We start from the raw sequence: 14605 nt of genomic DNA, 5'->3' as shown, positions 1-14605 counted from the left end.
AGATGTCTGATAATTATCTGATTCTTTAATAAAACATATCTCCAAAAAACTTTGTAATTTTGTATCTGTACATTAAATCTTGATTTCGGCCAAAGTGAGAATAACTGTGACATATTACGTAAAGTGGTAAAGTAGATGTTCATATCAATTGTTATACAATCTGAAACTTTTTGGTACCTTTAGGACTTTCTTGCTAAATATCATTAATTTTGGATTGAAAATGAAAAAAAAAAAAACTGGAGCAGTGGAGCAGTCAAGATTTTCTGTACTCCGCTCCAGCTCTGGGCAAAAACCTACTGCTCCGTGCTACAGCTCCGGGCTCCGCTCCAAAGCCCTGCTTGGAAGAATTCCTGTATGCCTTCCCTCCAATTTCTTTACTTCCCAGGGTCATGTTCAAAGTCAAATAAGACCATGCTCATTTCATCCTTGGAGCACTGGTGTGGCCTTGTCAGCTCTGGTACTTGGCCCTACTAACCTTGTCAATCAAGCCTCTGCTGTCTCTTTTGTTGGATCCAGACATAATTTCACTGGACCCCAGACAGCTGCTCCATCCCAACCTTTGAGCTGGACCCCATCCATCTGACAGCATGGATACTTCATGGCTGACAATCTTTGCAAGGTCCTGCTTGAAGGACATTCAGAAAGTGCTTCTGAATAGCAGAAAATCCTCAACTAGGGACACTTACTTGACTGACTGAAGCACTTATCCATTTGGAGAAGATGTATCTCCAGAGCATGGACTCCTGGATGTTGTACTGGACTATCTTCTAGATCTAAAACAGACTTTGGCTATTAGCTGTACAAGAGTACATCTGGCAACTATTTTGGCCTTCCACGTCTTTATAGATAGTAGATCCCTTTTCATCAACCCCATCCTCACCCGATTCCTAAGGGTCTTGGTAAGATTGTACCTCCACATACAAGATCCCATTCCTCCTTGAGATCTGAAATTAGTCCTAGCAAAGTCAATGGGACCACGGCTTGAGCTCTGGCAGCTTGCTCTGTCCTTCACCTCTCCATGACGGTAACATATCTAGTGGCAATTACTTCAGCCAGAAGGGTGGGTGAGTTGAGAGTCCTAGTGCCAGAGGTTCCCTATATAAGGATAAAGTTTATCTCCACTGTCACGCAAAATTTCTCACAAAAGCAGTCTCTACTTTTCATTTGCCGACATTACTCCCAAACCCTCATGTGCACAGGGATGAGAAAAAACTTGGTTCATTATATGTAAGAAGGGCTTTAACTTTCTATGAGGAGCATGTCAAGTCCTTCAGATCCTCCTTGCTTTTGTTCGTTGTGGTTGAAGACAGAGCTATGGGCCTACAAGTTTTCACTGAGAGAATCTCATACTGGATCTTTTTGTGCATTTGTTTTGTTACCAATTTGCAAATGTAACCCCACCAGCTAAAGTATTGGCACATTCTACTAGAGCACAGGCAACTTTGGCAGCTTGGCACAAATGTTGATAGTATACATTTGTAAAGCAGCGACTTGGTCATTGGTCCATACTTTCACTTCTGATTATGCCATTCCCATCAGTCCAGAGAAGATGCCAGGTTCAGACAGGTTGTCTTACAATCACTGTTCAGGTAGTCTCTGGGCCTGACTCCATGCGTGTTTGTTTGTGAGTCATAGAATGGACATGTGGAATCACTTGAAGAAGAAAAAAACCTGTTACCTGCCTATTTGTGGATGCTGTTCTTCAGGATGTGTTGCATATATCTGATCCACAACCCACGCATCTTCCCCTCTATTTCGGGAGAAGGAACTGAGGGGGTTTGGGGTTGCCCCACCCTCTTATACCAGCATGCATGGTAGATGGCAACAGTAGGCATTTGAGCCAATCTGATGGGTACCCCTTAACCATCATTCAAGGGGGTGGGGTGGTGATTTGGGAATGAGGACCAGGGGAAGGGGGAGGCTGCCAGCAGTCTCCTGGGTATATGTAAATGATTATGGAGTTACCTGCACTGTACAGTTTTATCTGCTGGCTACTCCAAGACATTTAGGAATAAAGTTGAGGCCTAATTAAACCACATCCAGAGTCTTCTGCCCTCTTTCTGGCATAGCTGGACAATGTTAAAATAAAATTTATCAATTAATCTCTAAAACTGACCTATGTGATCACTTCGGTTAGTGCAAGGGGAGGGGGAAGAAATTGAAGAGAAAACCATCTTGTTCAAAGTAAATGTCAGGTCTGGCACACCACAAATGCCCCACTAAAGAAATAATTGGGTCCACTCTATAGGCATGGACACACCAATGGCCCATGTACCTGGAAGGAGGTGCCCACATGAAGCCACCATAACATTTTACCAGAGTTACCCCTTTGAATCTGAAATCAGTCTTACGTGTAGGACAAAATATTGTTTCTCAGTACTCATGTAATTGGATGATAGAATTAAGAATGATTCCCATTGTTAACTGACTAAGCATGCTCGTGAAAAGTGGCGTAAATAACAAATAATTGAACTCTAAAGACTAATTTTCATCAAGCACATAGAAAAATATAAACTGTTACAGCTTTATTTTCATTTGTAAATAGGACTGTTGGATCATATTGAAGAAGTTCTGTATTAAAATCACAAATGAGTTTGATTCACCATAGTTTAAATTCCAAGGTGTTACTAATTAAGAGGTCTCTTGGTTTTGGGTACTGTTTCTCTCCCTCTCTGTGTGAAACTTGCAAGCTGCTAATTGTGTTAATACATTCTAAGACAGAGTCTGTTCTCAAAGCAATTCTTTGTAACAACAACTACTCACACAGAGAGAGACTCAAAGCAATACTCTGTAACAACAGAAACAGCACCCAGAGACTCCCCACCCTTTTGTTGTATTAATCTCGCTTTGTTAACTATTGTGATTAAAATAGAGATAGAGGATGTATGTGGATGGATGCTTGGTGTGGATAATAACTGAATGATCAGGGAGGTGCCAGCCTAAGAATCCAGTGTCCATCGGCTGAAGAAGGCGTCAAGTGGAAATAACCAGAGGACCCCCGGAGGGCAGACTGGAATCCACCCAACAGCCTCAAGGATGGGAGAACCAAAGAACAAGATAACATCTGGCAGGACGGCGCTGTCAGGAATGTGCCATCTGCTGACTGATTCAGCAACAGCATGATGAAGCAATTCCCATAGACTGGCATAGGAATAAATTCCTGTAAAAATGGACTCTAGAAAGTGAGAACTTTGGGGTCTGATTCTGCAAACCAACTTCCAGGAGCATCAGATGTGCATCTGACAAGGCCCTGCTCCTTCCTCATGTCCAGGCCACCTGGCCAGTGGCTTGGCATGAGCAACTCTAAGGCTGGTAACTATGATAACAACCTTGCAGAACCTGTGTGTGTGTGTGTGTGTGTATGAATGAATGTGTGAATAAATATGAAAATGAATGGTATGTTATAGCTATTATAATAATATAATAATATTGGCACCCTGACAGCAGGATTGTCTGGCTATGTAGACTCCCTCCTCAGGCCCTACACTACCAGCACTCCCAGCTATCTTCGAGACACCACTGACTTCCTGAGGAAACTACAGTCCATCGGTGATCTTCCTGAAAACACCATCCTGGCCACTATGGATGTAGAAGCCCTCTACACCAACATTCCACACAAAAATGGACTACAAGCCGTCAGGAACAGTATGCCCGATAATGTCACAGCAAACCTGGTGGCTGAACTTTGTGACTTTGTCCTCACCCATAACTGTTTCACATTTGGGGACAATGTATACCTTCAAATCAGCGGCACTGCTATGGGTACCCACATGGCCCCACAGTATGCCAACATTTTTATGGCTGACTTAGAATAACGCTTCCTCAGCTCTCGTCCCCTAATGCCCCTACTCTACTTGTGCTACACTGATGACATCTTCATCATCTGGACCCATGGAAAAGAAGCCCTTGAGGAATTCCACCATGATTTCAACAATTTCCATCCCACCATCAACCTCAGCCTGGATCAGTCCACACAAGAGATCCACTTCCTGGACACTACGGTGCTAATAAGCAATGGTCACATAAACACCGCCCTATACCGGAAACCTACTGACTGCTATTCCTACCTACATGCCTCCAGCTTTCACCCAGACCACACCACACGATCCATTGTCTACAGCCAAGCTCTACGATACAACCACATTTGCTCCAACTCCTCAGACAGAGGCAAACACCTACAAGATCTCTATCAAGCATTCTTACAACTACAATACCCACCTGCTGAAGTGAAGAAACGGATTGACAGAGCCAGAAGAGTACCCAGAAGTCACCTACTACAGGACAGGCCTAACAAAGAAAATAACAGAATGCCACTAACCATCACCTTCAGCCCCCAACTAAAACCTCTCCAACATATCATCAAGGATCTACAACCTATCCTGAAGGACGACCCATACTCTTACGGATCTTGGGAGACAGGCCAGTCCTTGCTTACAGACAGCTCCCCAACCTGAAGCAAATACTCACCAGCAACCACACAACAGAACCACTAACCCAAGAACCTATCCTTGCAACAAAGCCCGTTGCCAACTGTGTCCACATATTTATTCAGGGGACACCATCATAGGGTCTAATCACATCAGCCACACTATCAGAGGCTCATTCACCTGCACATCTACCAATGTGAAATATGCCATCATGTGCCAGCAATGCACCTCTGCCATGTACATTGGTCAAACTGGACAGTCTCTATGTAAAAGAATAAATGGACACAAATCAGACGTCAAGAATTATAACATTCAAAAACCAGTCGGAGAACACTTAATCTCTTTAGTCACTCGATTACAGACCGAAAAGTTGCAATTCTTCAACAAAAAAACTTCAAAAACAGACTCCAACGAGAGACTGCTGAATTGGAATTAATTTGCAAACTGGATACAATTAACTTAGGCTTGACTAAAGACTGGGAGTTGATGGGTCATTACACAAAGTAAAACTATTTCCCCATGATTTCAAAAAGTTAAAGTTTCATAACTGTTAAAGCACAAATTGTCAACATCATGTGTCAAAATATGTAGAGTAAATATCCTTAAATCACACTCTACTTTCTCAAGCAGCATTTTGCTTACTTTGCCTATCTGTACATTTTGATTGTTATTGATGGAAAGACTTTTAAGTTGGTTTGTGGCTGTGAAATTGACAGTTACGGACAAAAACCTAGTCCTTCCAACCCTCATATATATCATCACGAGCCATACTAAAAATGAAAAATTTGAATCAGATCTTGTCATGTGTCCCTAACCTGTTTGCCAGAAGCTGGAAATGGGCGACAGGGGATGGATCGCCCGATTACCTGTTCTGTTAATTTCCTCTGAAGCACCTGGCATTGGTCACTGTCAGAATAAGGATGCTGGGCTAGATGGGCTTTTGGTCTGATGCAGTATGGCTGTTCATATGTAATTTTGTTGCTCAACAAGACAGAATAAAATATTGTAGCTTTTTTCCAGCTGTATTGATTCTTCAGTGGGGTGAGGCAAGTTTGTTGTGTGGAGCTTAGAGCCCACTCAGGCATTGTGGGGTCTGTAGTCTGAAATTAACTTAAAAACTTTTTTGAATTTAAATTCTGTTTAGTGTTGGCAAAATGCCAGTTCTGGGCTGCTTCTGTGTTCTTATTGTAGTCTCCGTGGCTTCTTATATCACACCCATCACTGGTATCTGAATACCTTTTAGGTAGGCCGTTTTCCTCCCCAACCTTTCTTTCCTGCATAACAGTCAGAAGAGAAGACATCCATCCCTACACTGGTGGCCCTGCCTATCACATATATCCATGTCTCTCTAATAATAATAATAATAATAATAATAATAATAATAATTAATATAATATAATTAATGACTTCTTGTTACAGTATTCATCCATTTCCTCTGGAAATGTCTCTAAAGTGAAATGGAATGTTTGTGTCATTAAGATTAGCTATAGCTGAATAGCTACATGCTTTCTCACTATACAGCATATGTGTTGCTTAATGATAATTTTGCTTACATAGCCCTCATCACAGAGGGCTTTACAGACTACACACAGGCATTGCATTTCAGATGAAGTGCAACCATCTCTAGGTGAAACATAACTGTTCAGTAGTATACAATAACTCTACACAACGGGTTAGGATCGGACATAAAGAATTCCTTTTCCATCTGAAACTGTAGGGAATTTTGTGTTTGCAGTGAATAAGCACTGAAGTTGGAATTTGGCCATGACACCATGGTTAATGCCCATACCTATACAATGTGATCATATCTTTAATGAGCTCACATAGTCAGGAGGTCTTGATTTTATGTTTAAGAAAGAGGGTGGCTTCCATAGCAAATGAATGACAGGCTGAGTTGTTTGCTTACAGTTACCACATAGTAAAATCTTAAGTAAAGCAAAATGCTCTGGGATCTGAGATACCATAGTGTGGTGATTTTGGGTTATAGTTTTCTTTTTTTCCAATGGTGATCCTGGCATCAACTTCCTGGAGTCCTTTGCTTGTGTCTTAGTGACTGGAAGCTTCTTGGGTCAATGCACTGGGTTTTGGCTGTGGGGAACATGACTCTATGCTTTGTTGTCATCTCTGCACTGTTCACTCATACTCTAAACACTCATATGGTACTGACTACACTCTGAAGGGATGAGAAGAATGGTCCAGTGGTTAGAGCACTAGCCTGTGACTCTGGAGATCCAGGTGCAATTGCTCTGCCAGAGGCTTCCTTTGTGACTTTGGGCCAAGTCACTTAGACTCTCAGTGCCTCATCTATAAAAAGGGGTAATAAGTACTTTCCAGCTCATAAGGGTGCCGTGAAGATGAAAATGTAAAAGATTTTGAGATACTGAGATACTCTTAAGTGTGGGGTCATGTAAATACCTTAAATAGAAGCGTAATGTCTACTGAATTATCAGTCGTCTGCTAACTCATCAACACCAAATCTGGCAGAACCTAACACAGACATTCCTTGGAGGACTCCCATCTTGTTACCGGCCTGGCCTGACCTGCTTATGATATAAGATGTAATGAATTCACAGCGCAAGGTGGTATGGCCAAAATTTCATATGCTGAGTAAGTGATACAGCACAGAGTATGTTTGTATGTTTTATCTGGTACATTGAAATCAGGCAAGAAGTTAATGATGAAATATAATTCTTCTGTAATTTAATTTTGAAACCTATTTCTATGTCTTCTGATAGTAATTTGATCTTTTATTCTTTTTCTTATCACATTTCTAGTTGCCCTTCATCTATTCACAAGTGAAATGAGTGCCAGGTGTACATGTGTGTGTTCCTCTGTATCCCTGATTCCCTCGTGTTTCTTTTCTGGGTTTTCTTTTTCTGAAGACTCATGTTACCTTGGTTACATGTTTTAGTTATAGGAGTACATTAACAGTTTTGAGAAAAAGTGCAATCAGGTCATTTTGCATGAAGAGGTTTTGTTGAATGTCTTACCTGGAATAATATTTTGTAATTGATATTTATTAATATACTTCTGTGAAAATGTAACCCATATAATCAGTCTCAAAACTGTATAAAATAAATTGGTTCTTGTACTCTGCTCATTATGGTTGTAGCTAAATTCCCTTCGTAACAACAAAGTAGTATTTGTGTTCTTAGGTGTCTTATGGCCAGGGGGAAAAAGTGACAACCTTAGATTCTGAAAATGAAGTGAGTATTGTGGCTCAATTAGAGCAGAACACAATGATTTTCTCTGAAAAGGCAGTTCACAGTCCCTGCAGCCTCACTCGTTCCAATTCTTGATTCTCATTTCCTACCTCCTTTTCTTGTGATCTTTATTCAGGACTCCTTAACCTGGCCCCTAATAAGTATAGTTAAATACATACAGGCTAATTTAAATTCCAATTTTGATACATACCGGGCATTACCATGTGTCTTGAAAAATACACTTTGCATGTGTATGCATGTGTTTTTATAGGCTTTATACCACCCATTGCATGCTATTAGACTGCTTTGTTTTCTTGGGCCCTTGTTAGGAAATGGAGTGTATTTTGCTCTGTCTGACATTTTGATATTCTCTCTCTAATTCTGCAACACCTGCAGCAACAAGTCATGCACTGTAACATTTTTCAAGAGATTTAGTGATGCATTCCACAGGCAAGGTCTTGGCTCCAATGTTAATGTTTACCATAGACTTCAGTGGGACCAAGATTTCACTCTACAAATCTGATAATGTAATTTAGCTACAAGACCTACAGCACTGAACAAGCCATTTCTTCTTGAGTTTTCTGTCTGGGCCATGTAGTAAATACTTGGGTCCTCTTTTAGTTGATAGCAAAAAAACCTCCCCACAAACCCTTATGTGACAAGGGTGGTGGTGGTGGTGTGTTTTGTACAATCAAATGCACTCAGTTCAGGTTAGCATTTTAGAGTATCTGCTTTTCACCATGTTGTGTAGATTATAATTTTAGTGAAACATTCAGTCAATCTAATGCTATATTTCAAATCCTGTTGTATTAGATACAGGCATCATCCTGATCAAAATTGCATTTCTCAAAATATCAACATGTTATAAGATCTAAAGCTCGTTTGAGCTGTTGCTAAGCACATACTATCTGTAATGTTTGACTATAGGTATTGTGCTATTATTACCTTTGTAAGCACTTTAGGACACCTTGCTTATAAAAACTGCTACGTAAAACAGCATTTTTTTCCAATTGAATGTCAGAAATTGTAATTTAAATTGAGGTATAAACCAAAATGGAACAATTATATATTTATAAAATGTTGCAAGTAGTACACAGTTGCTTTGTTTAAAGTGCCCCAATTCAAAAGTCTTCCAGCAGTTTTAAATTCCTTCTCCTAAAGATCACTTTACAGAATTTGGAAAACAGGACTGCTCTGAATAATAAGATTGGAGAATGAAAAGATCATTTGGGGTTTTAAATAACAGCAACTGATTTCAAAGAAAGTGGTAATAAAAAGAAATATGGGGAAGTGTTCAGAATCAGAGACTGGTTCAGTAATCTAGCTTCCATGCACGCCTGAGCACTCTGGCATCAACCAACCCAGGTTATTCATAACAAGTTCTCCACCTGTCACTTTTCAAGATCCTGTGGAAATGAAATACATATCTCCAAAAATTCACCTCAGTAAACCTGATATATAAGTCAGAGTTGAGGATTATGAATGGATCAGTATTTTGGAGTAGATGGTAGGACAATCATATAAATTAAAAATATGCTGATTTACTTTGTAAAGAAAACTCGTTTGGAATTCAAAAGAGTATAATGATATATGCTAAATACAAACAGAGCAGTGGATGTTAAAAGATGGTAGGTATAGACACTTAATAATACACGTATGATAAGTATTTTTGAAAATACTTGTAGGAGAAAGGAATAAATGTATAAAATTAACTTTCTTAATATTTGATATAGAATTGTTTATTCGTATTTTAAAAAGTGATTTATGGCACTTCATTATGATGCTATTCATATTGCTCTCATGTTTTTTATTTAATTATTTCAATTTCAAAATAAAGAAATGCTCATCTGAGGCCCTGAGTGCCCTTGACATTACAAAATTTAAAAAAATTCAAAAGAAGCAGCATTGCTTTTCTTCCCCAGTCATATCATCACTTGAATTTATTACGTTGGAACTCCCAGCCCACTCTTTCCATTGGACAGGTTAAGGGTGAATACTTTAAAATAGCAACAACAATAACAAAAGTTAGGATATACAAAATTAAGATTTGTTTACCAACGTTAATGCAGTAATGTTGCACATGTGGACTATTTTCTATTCTTGTTAAATAGGAATCTTAATATATTTTGGTTTATTCTGGTAAATATATGAAATAAAATATACAGGATGTACAAAATGTTGATGTCAGAAAGCTTAAGTTTTCGAGTTTCCTGACTCTTAGTTTTAACTATGCAACTTTAATATTTCATTAAAATGGCTTCCCCCCTCCAATTGATCAATTAATTATTTTTTTTAAAATGAAATGGGACAGGAAGAAATTCTCAGTGCTTAAAGTTAGCATTTAAGTAGTCCCAAGTGGATTTTGACATTCACTTTATTGAAGTGAATTGGGAAGGATGGGGGATTGTGTTTCATTAAGGTGAATGGGATAGGTAGGAGGAAGGTCAAATCTTTGCTGCTGTTTTGTCGAAGACAAGTTTTATGCAAAGCATTACTAAGATATTAAAAAACAAAAAACCACCACTGTAAACAAAATATCCATAAATATATATTTACATGAGCCACAACAACTTTGAAGGGAAATATTTAAATGTACACACACACACTTTCTCCCCGCATTTCTCTTTTAGTTAAATGTGTGCTGTAGCTAATATCTAAAAATATTTGCACAATGTGCATTTTAAAGTTCTTGACTACAGATAATGTCTTATTCACTGTGAAATAGGTAAATATATCTTCTTACATTTGGGTTTTTAATTTAAACTAAGTTTGTTTTTAGTATTTTCTAAGAAAAAGTTAATAAAAAGTTCACTCTACATAAACTAAGTGAATATAGTGAGGTCAATGTTAAACCCACAAAGATTCAATGTTAAGGTTGAAAATTCTGGGTCATATCCTAAGCTGATGTAAACTTGTGTAGCTTACAGCTGTGGAGTTACACCAGTTTATACCAGCTGAGGATCTGATCCTCAATCTTTAAATCACCCTTTTATGCTTCACTTCAGATAAGGTTCTCTGTTGGGATCCTGGAGCAGTGATAATTTAATTTATTGTGTGTGTTTCTTACAATAGGTGAGCAAAGAAAGATGAGTTCAATATGGAATCTCATTCTTTCCTTTTGCTATCCTAATTTAAACTGATTCTTCAAAGCTCTCAAATTCAGAGCTACCATTGATTTCATAAGGAGATAAAGTACTTTTGTGGGATTCAGTAGGAGCCAAGGAGGACTGCAGGATCAGGTGTTTTGTATGTGTGACAGTATTGAAATCTATTAGTAGAGAGGTATGGAAAAACTAACATTCTCATTGGATTGGGAGAAATTTCTTAGCGGTCCAGAGTAGAAAAATGAAACTTTAATTACCCCCTCCAGCAAATTTATGATATCCCACTCAAAATGCAACATTTGGCATGTATGGATTAAGGTTTAAATTGGATCCATGTTGCTATTTTAATGCAAATGTAGCACTTTATGTCTGACAGGAATTAGCTCCCTTCCTGAGCATGTCAACTGTCACCTTTGCAACATTTTCAGCTTCTGTCTACTGTCTGGCTCAAGTTTGTTATCCTTTAGAACTGAAGCATTAGTGCTACTAAGATATGGTTAAATTTAAGTACCCTGGACCAGAGAGAAACTTTGTCTGGAACAGAGCTTTAATTAATTCTCTACATATCTATTTTATTTTTTAACTATTTTAAATGTTCACTTGGATACCTGTCTAATTATATTTAATTCTCCACAGATACATTCTGTTAATGGGTCTTCAGGATCGAAATGAAAAGCTTTTCTATAAAGTGCTGACGTCTAACATTGAAAGGTTCATGCCCATTGTTTATACTCCCACTGTGGGTCTGGCTTGCCAACAATATGGTTTAGCATTTCGGAGGCCAAGGTATGTAAGTTTATACTTCAAATAAACGTAATTGTATCTTTTTTTCCCTTCTTGGCAGCTTTCTGTAGGTTTTTTTTTTTAAACATAGTTGAGTGTAACCCAAAACTGGAATAACGGAGATAATTCAAACTATATTAACTACATTTTTAGTCTAAATTAAACTGTAATTTGTATTGCATTGCAAAGATAAACTGTTGTTTCAGTATGTTAAAACATAGATGAATTTTATAATCTTACTAAGTCTAAATGGGCTTTCCTACAGGCACAATTGCATTTGTTACATGTCAGCAAAAGGATGAATTGACCCTAATCCAAATTTAGTTTAGCAGTTTGAGGAGCATTGGCCTTAGAATATGCGCGTGCATCCACCACCCCCATATATACATACAGAGAGAGAGAGGAAAAAAATTCAGAAATGTGTTCTAAATGTTTATAGCATTTTCTCATTTTCTTTTATTTCTCATTTTCTGAATTTTTATTTTGAACAATAATGTGTGAAGATGCAGCATATATAAAACTTTTTAGATAGGAAAGACACTATCTGTCATATCAGGCAGCCCCTTAAATACACTTCAATTTTTCTGCCAACTGTGTTTTTTTTTGTTTTGTTTTGTTTTTTTAGTTTCCTTTTTAGGTTATCAAAGTACTATTACTCGATACATTGGTATTTATGAGGCCTGCCTGTCTCTTTCTGACATTATAAACCAGCATTTGAGGAGGGCTTCAGCCACATAATTAAAATGTTACTATTCAAAAAGATTAACTTTTTAACATTTCAACCTAAAGGGCCAAATTATCTGCTGGTGTAAATCAGTGTAACTCTACTGAAGTCAGTGGAGCTATGCTAATTTATAAGAGCTGAAGATCTGATCCCAGAACTTAAATTCTTTATAGGATAATTTCAGGCTCCTTTATTTTACCTGCACTGACACTTGGCAGAAGGTGGAGGGAAGGGGAGAAAGGGAGAAGTAGGATGTTACTTTTGTGCTCCTCTCTTCCCACCAAATCCATGGAGTTAGTTCTCCACAGGTCTGCTGAGGGTTAGCAGTTCCACAAGTGGTCCACACACATCCATCCTTCCTTGCTGTGATCACAAGCATAGGTGCTGGGGGTGCTCCTGCACCCGCTGGCTTGAAGTGGTTTCCACCATATATAGAGTTTACAGTTTGGTTCAAAGGGTTTCAGTACCCCCACTATACAAATTGTTCCAGCATCCCTGATCACAAGTGCTCCTGGCAGGAGTAATTTGAGTTGCTGTTCTGGGGCTTTGCCTAGAGTGAACAGAATGTAAAACTGTGCTTTAGAAAATTTGATTTTGTTTTGAGCTGTCTGTGAGTTCCCTATTAGCAGATCCAGCCTTTCTGATCAAAGCCTTGAAGACAACAGTGTAAGCCAAATGCGAGGGGTTAAAGAAGAAATCAGCTGGGCTCCATTTTTCTTTTTTTGCAGCAGGAGTCTTTGTGGTGAGGAGAGGTGTGTGTTGCAGTAATTGAGCCTGGAGGTCATGAATGAAAAGATAACTGTGGGCAGCCTGCCCCCTGTCTCTGACCATCATAAACTTGCCCATCCAGCTCCACCCCAGACTTTGAAGAGCCTGAAACCCTATTCCTCAATCTGACATCACTCCACTCTTCAAGATACCAATTTAGGATTGGTGGGGGGAGGTGGAGAGAAAATATCTTACATTGTGAACTTTTGAAGAGCTGCCTGGGTAAAACTTTGGCAGCACATCACTGGCAGATATGGCCTGAGTTTTTCCCATACTCCTAACATAAAAATACTGTTGAATTTTAAGATTAATCCAACACTAGTAAATGCATGGCCATATATAGAGTTATTCTTTAGTATCATTTGTTTCAGGTATATATGATCAGAAATGCTGAAATGCCATTGTCATGCTGCTAAATGGAAACTTTTCCAAGTGTCCACTATGCAACTATCTCTGGCATGTCTGGTAATGTTAATTCAATAGGATCATAAAGCGTTATGGATCTTTGCACTGTATCTCATATACTGTTTAATTCCTGTTTTCCCTATGTTTAATTTTAAAAAGGCACAACACATTAGCCAGTCGTAAAGGCCTTTTATCAAAGGAAGGACATAGTGACAGCAATTAATATATCATGTAGTATTTATTGTGTTGGGTGGTTAAGCATTAAAGAGGCAGCTGTTGGTGGGATCGAGCTGAACACCATTTTGCTTTGAGACTTTGAATAGGCCAGTGACATTGCCTTGTTGGCACAGTTGGGTGAAGTGCTGCAGCTGATGGCTCATCTGGCTGGGTAAGATGCAGCGCACATTGCTTTGGTTATCAATCAGGACAAAGCAAGTGCTGAACAATGTTTGAAAGATGTGGATGCTTATATAACAGCAGCCACCACCATGTTTGGAGGTCTTCAGTGGCCTCTGTGGAGATGTCATGATATCAAGCCTTCTGTGAAGCTGCATGTCTGCAGGTCCACAGTTATACCAGCTTTAACATATGTCAGTGAAACATTGGGGCTAGGGAAGGCTGAGGAGCTGTGGACTGACTTTTTCAGTCCTCATTGTCAGCTGCTCCATATTAAGTGCCAAGACAAGATCAGCAATGAGGACACTTGTAGCAAAACATAGCACCACCACCATCAGTCTGTTTTGGTTTAGGCAGCAGATATATGTTATTAAGATGGAAGATGAATTAATTATGAAGTGTGTTTCCCAAGAAATTTCACTACTCCCTCAGGGAGCATGAGGTCACCAAATGCCTTGGTGGTGCAATAAGATTGCCAGTGATGGACCTAGACTGAACATCCAGCCAGACTGTCTTAAGGACCTAGCTAGAGATCGATCTATGTAGCACTTGATCTGCAAGGAAGCTTCCCACTGGGATTTGCCTTGATGATGATGACGATGATTTATTGTGTTGGAGTAATTAACTGAATTTTATAGACCCAGCAAATGACAGCAATATAAACAACTGCAGGTATAAAACAAGGATAAATTTCCATCATTTTACTTTCTTGTGTTTCTTGTGTATTTTGTTCATCAGAGTTTTTGAAAACACAAAGGTTATTAAACTGGTATGTGGATAGTGAACGTATTTAAT

The 14605-nt window shown here is 38.9% G+C and overlaps 1 protein-coding gene across 1 annotated transcript in view; it reads left to right on the top strand.

Moving 5' to 3' along the window:
• Positions 1-14605, top strand: part of ME1 (malic enzyme 1) — a 330426-nt gene that overhangs the window by 68199 nt on the left and 247622 nt on the right. Inside the window, exon 3 of the mRNA XM_037894397.2 lies at positions 11371-11520. Within this exon, the coding sequence (XP_037750325.1) occupies positions 11371-11520 (150 nt within the window). The remainder of the gene's footprint in view (positions 1-11370; positions 11521-14605) is intronic.

This window comes from Chelonia mydas, chromosome 3 (assembly GCF_015237465.2).
Source record: "Chelonia mydas isolate rCheMyd1 chromosome 3, rCheMyd1.pri.v2, whole genome shotgun sequence".
Classification (NCBI taxonomy): Eukaryota; Metazoa; Chordata; order Testudines; family Cheloniidae; genus Chelonia; species Chelonia mydas.
This window is presented reverse-complemented; position numbering and strand designations above follow the sequence as displayed.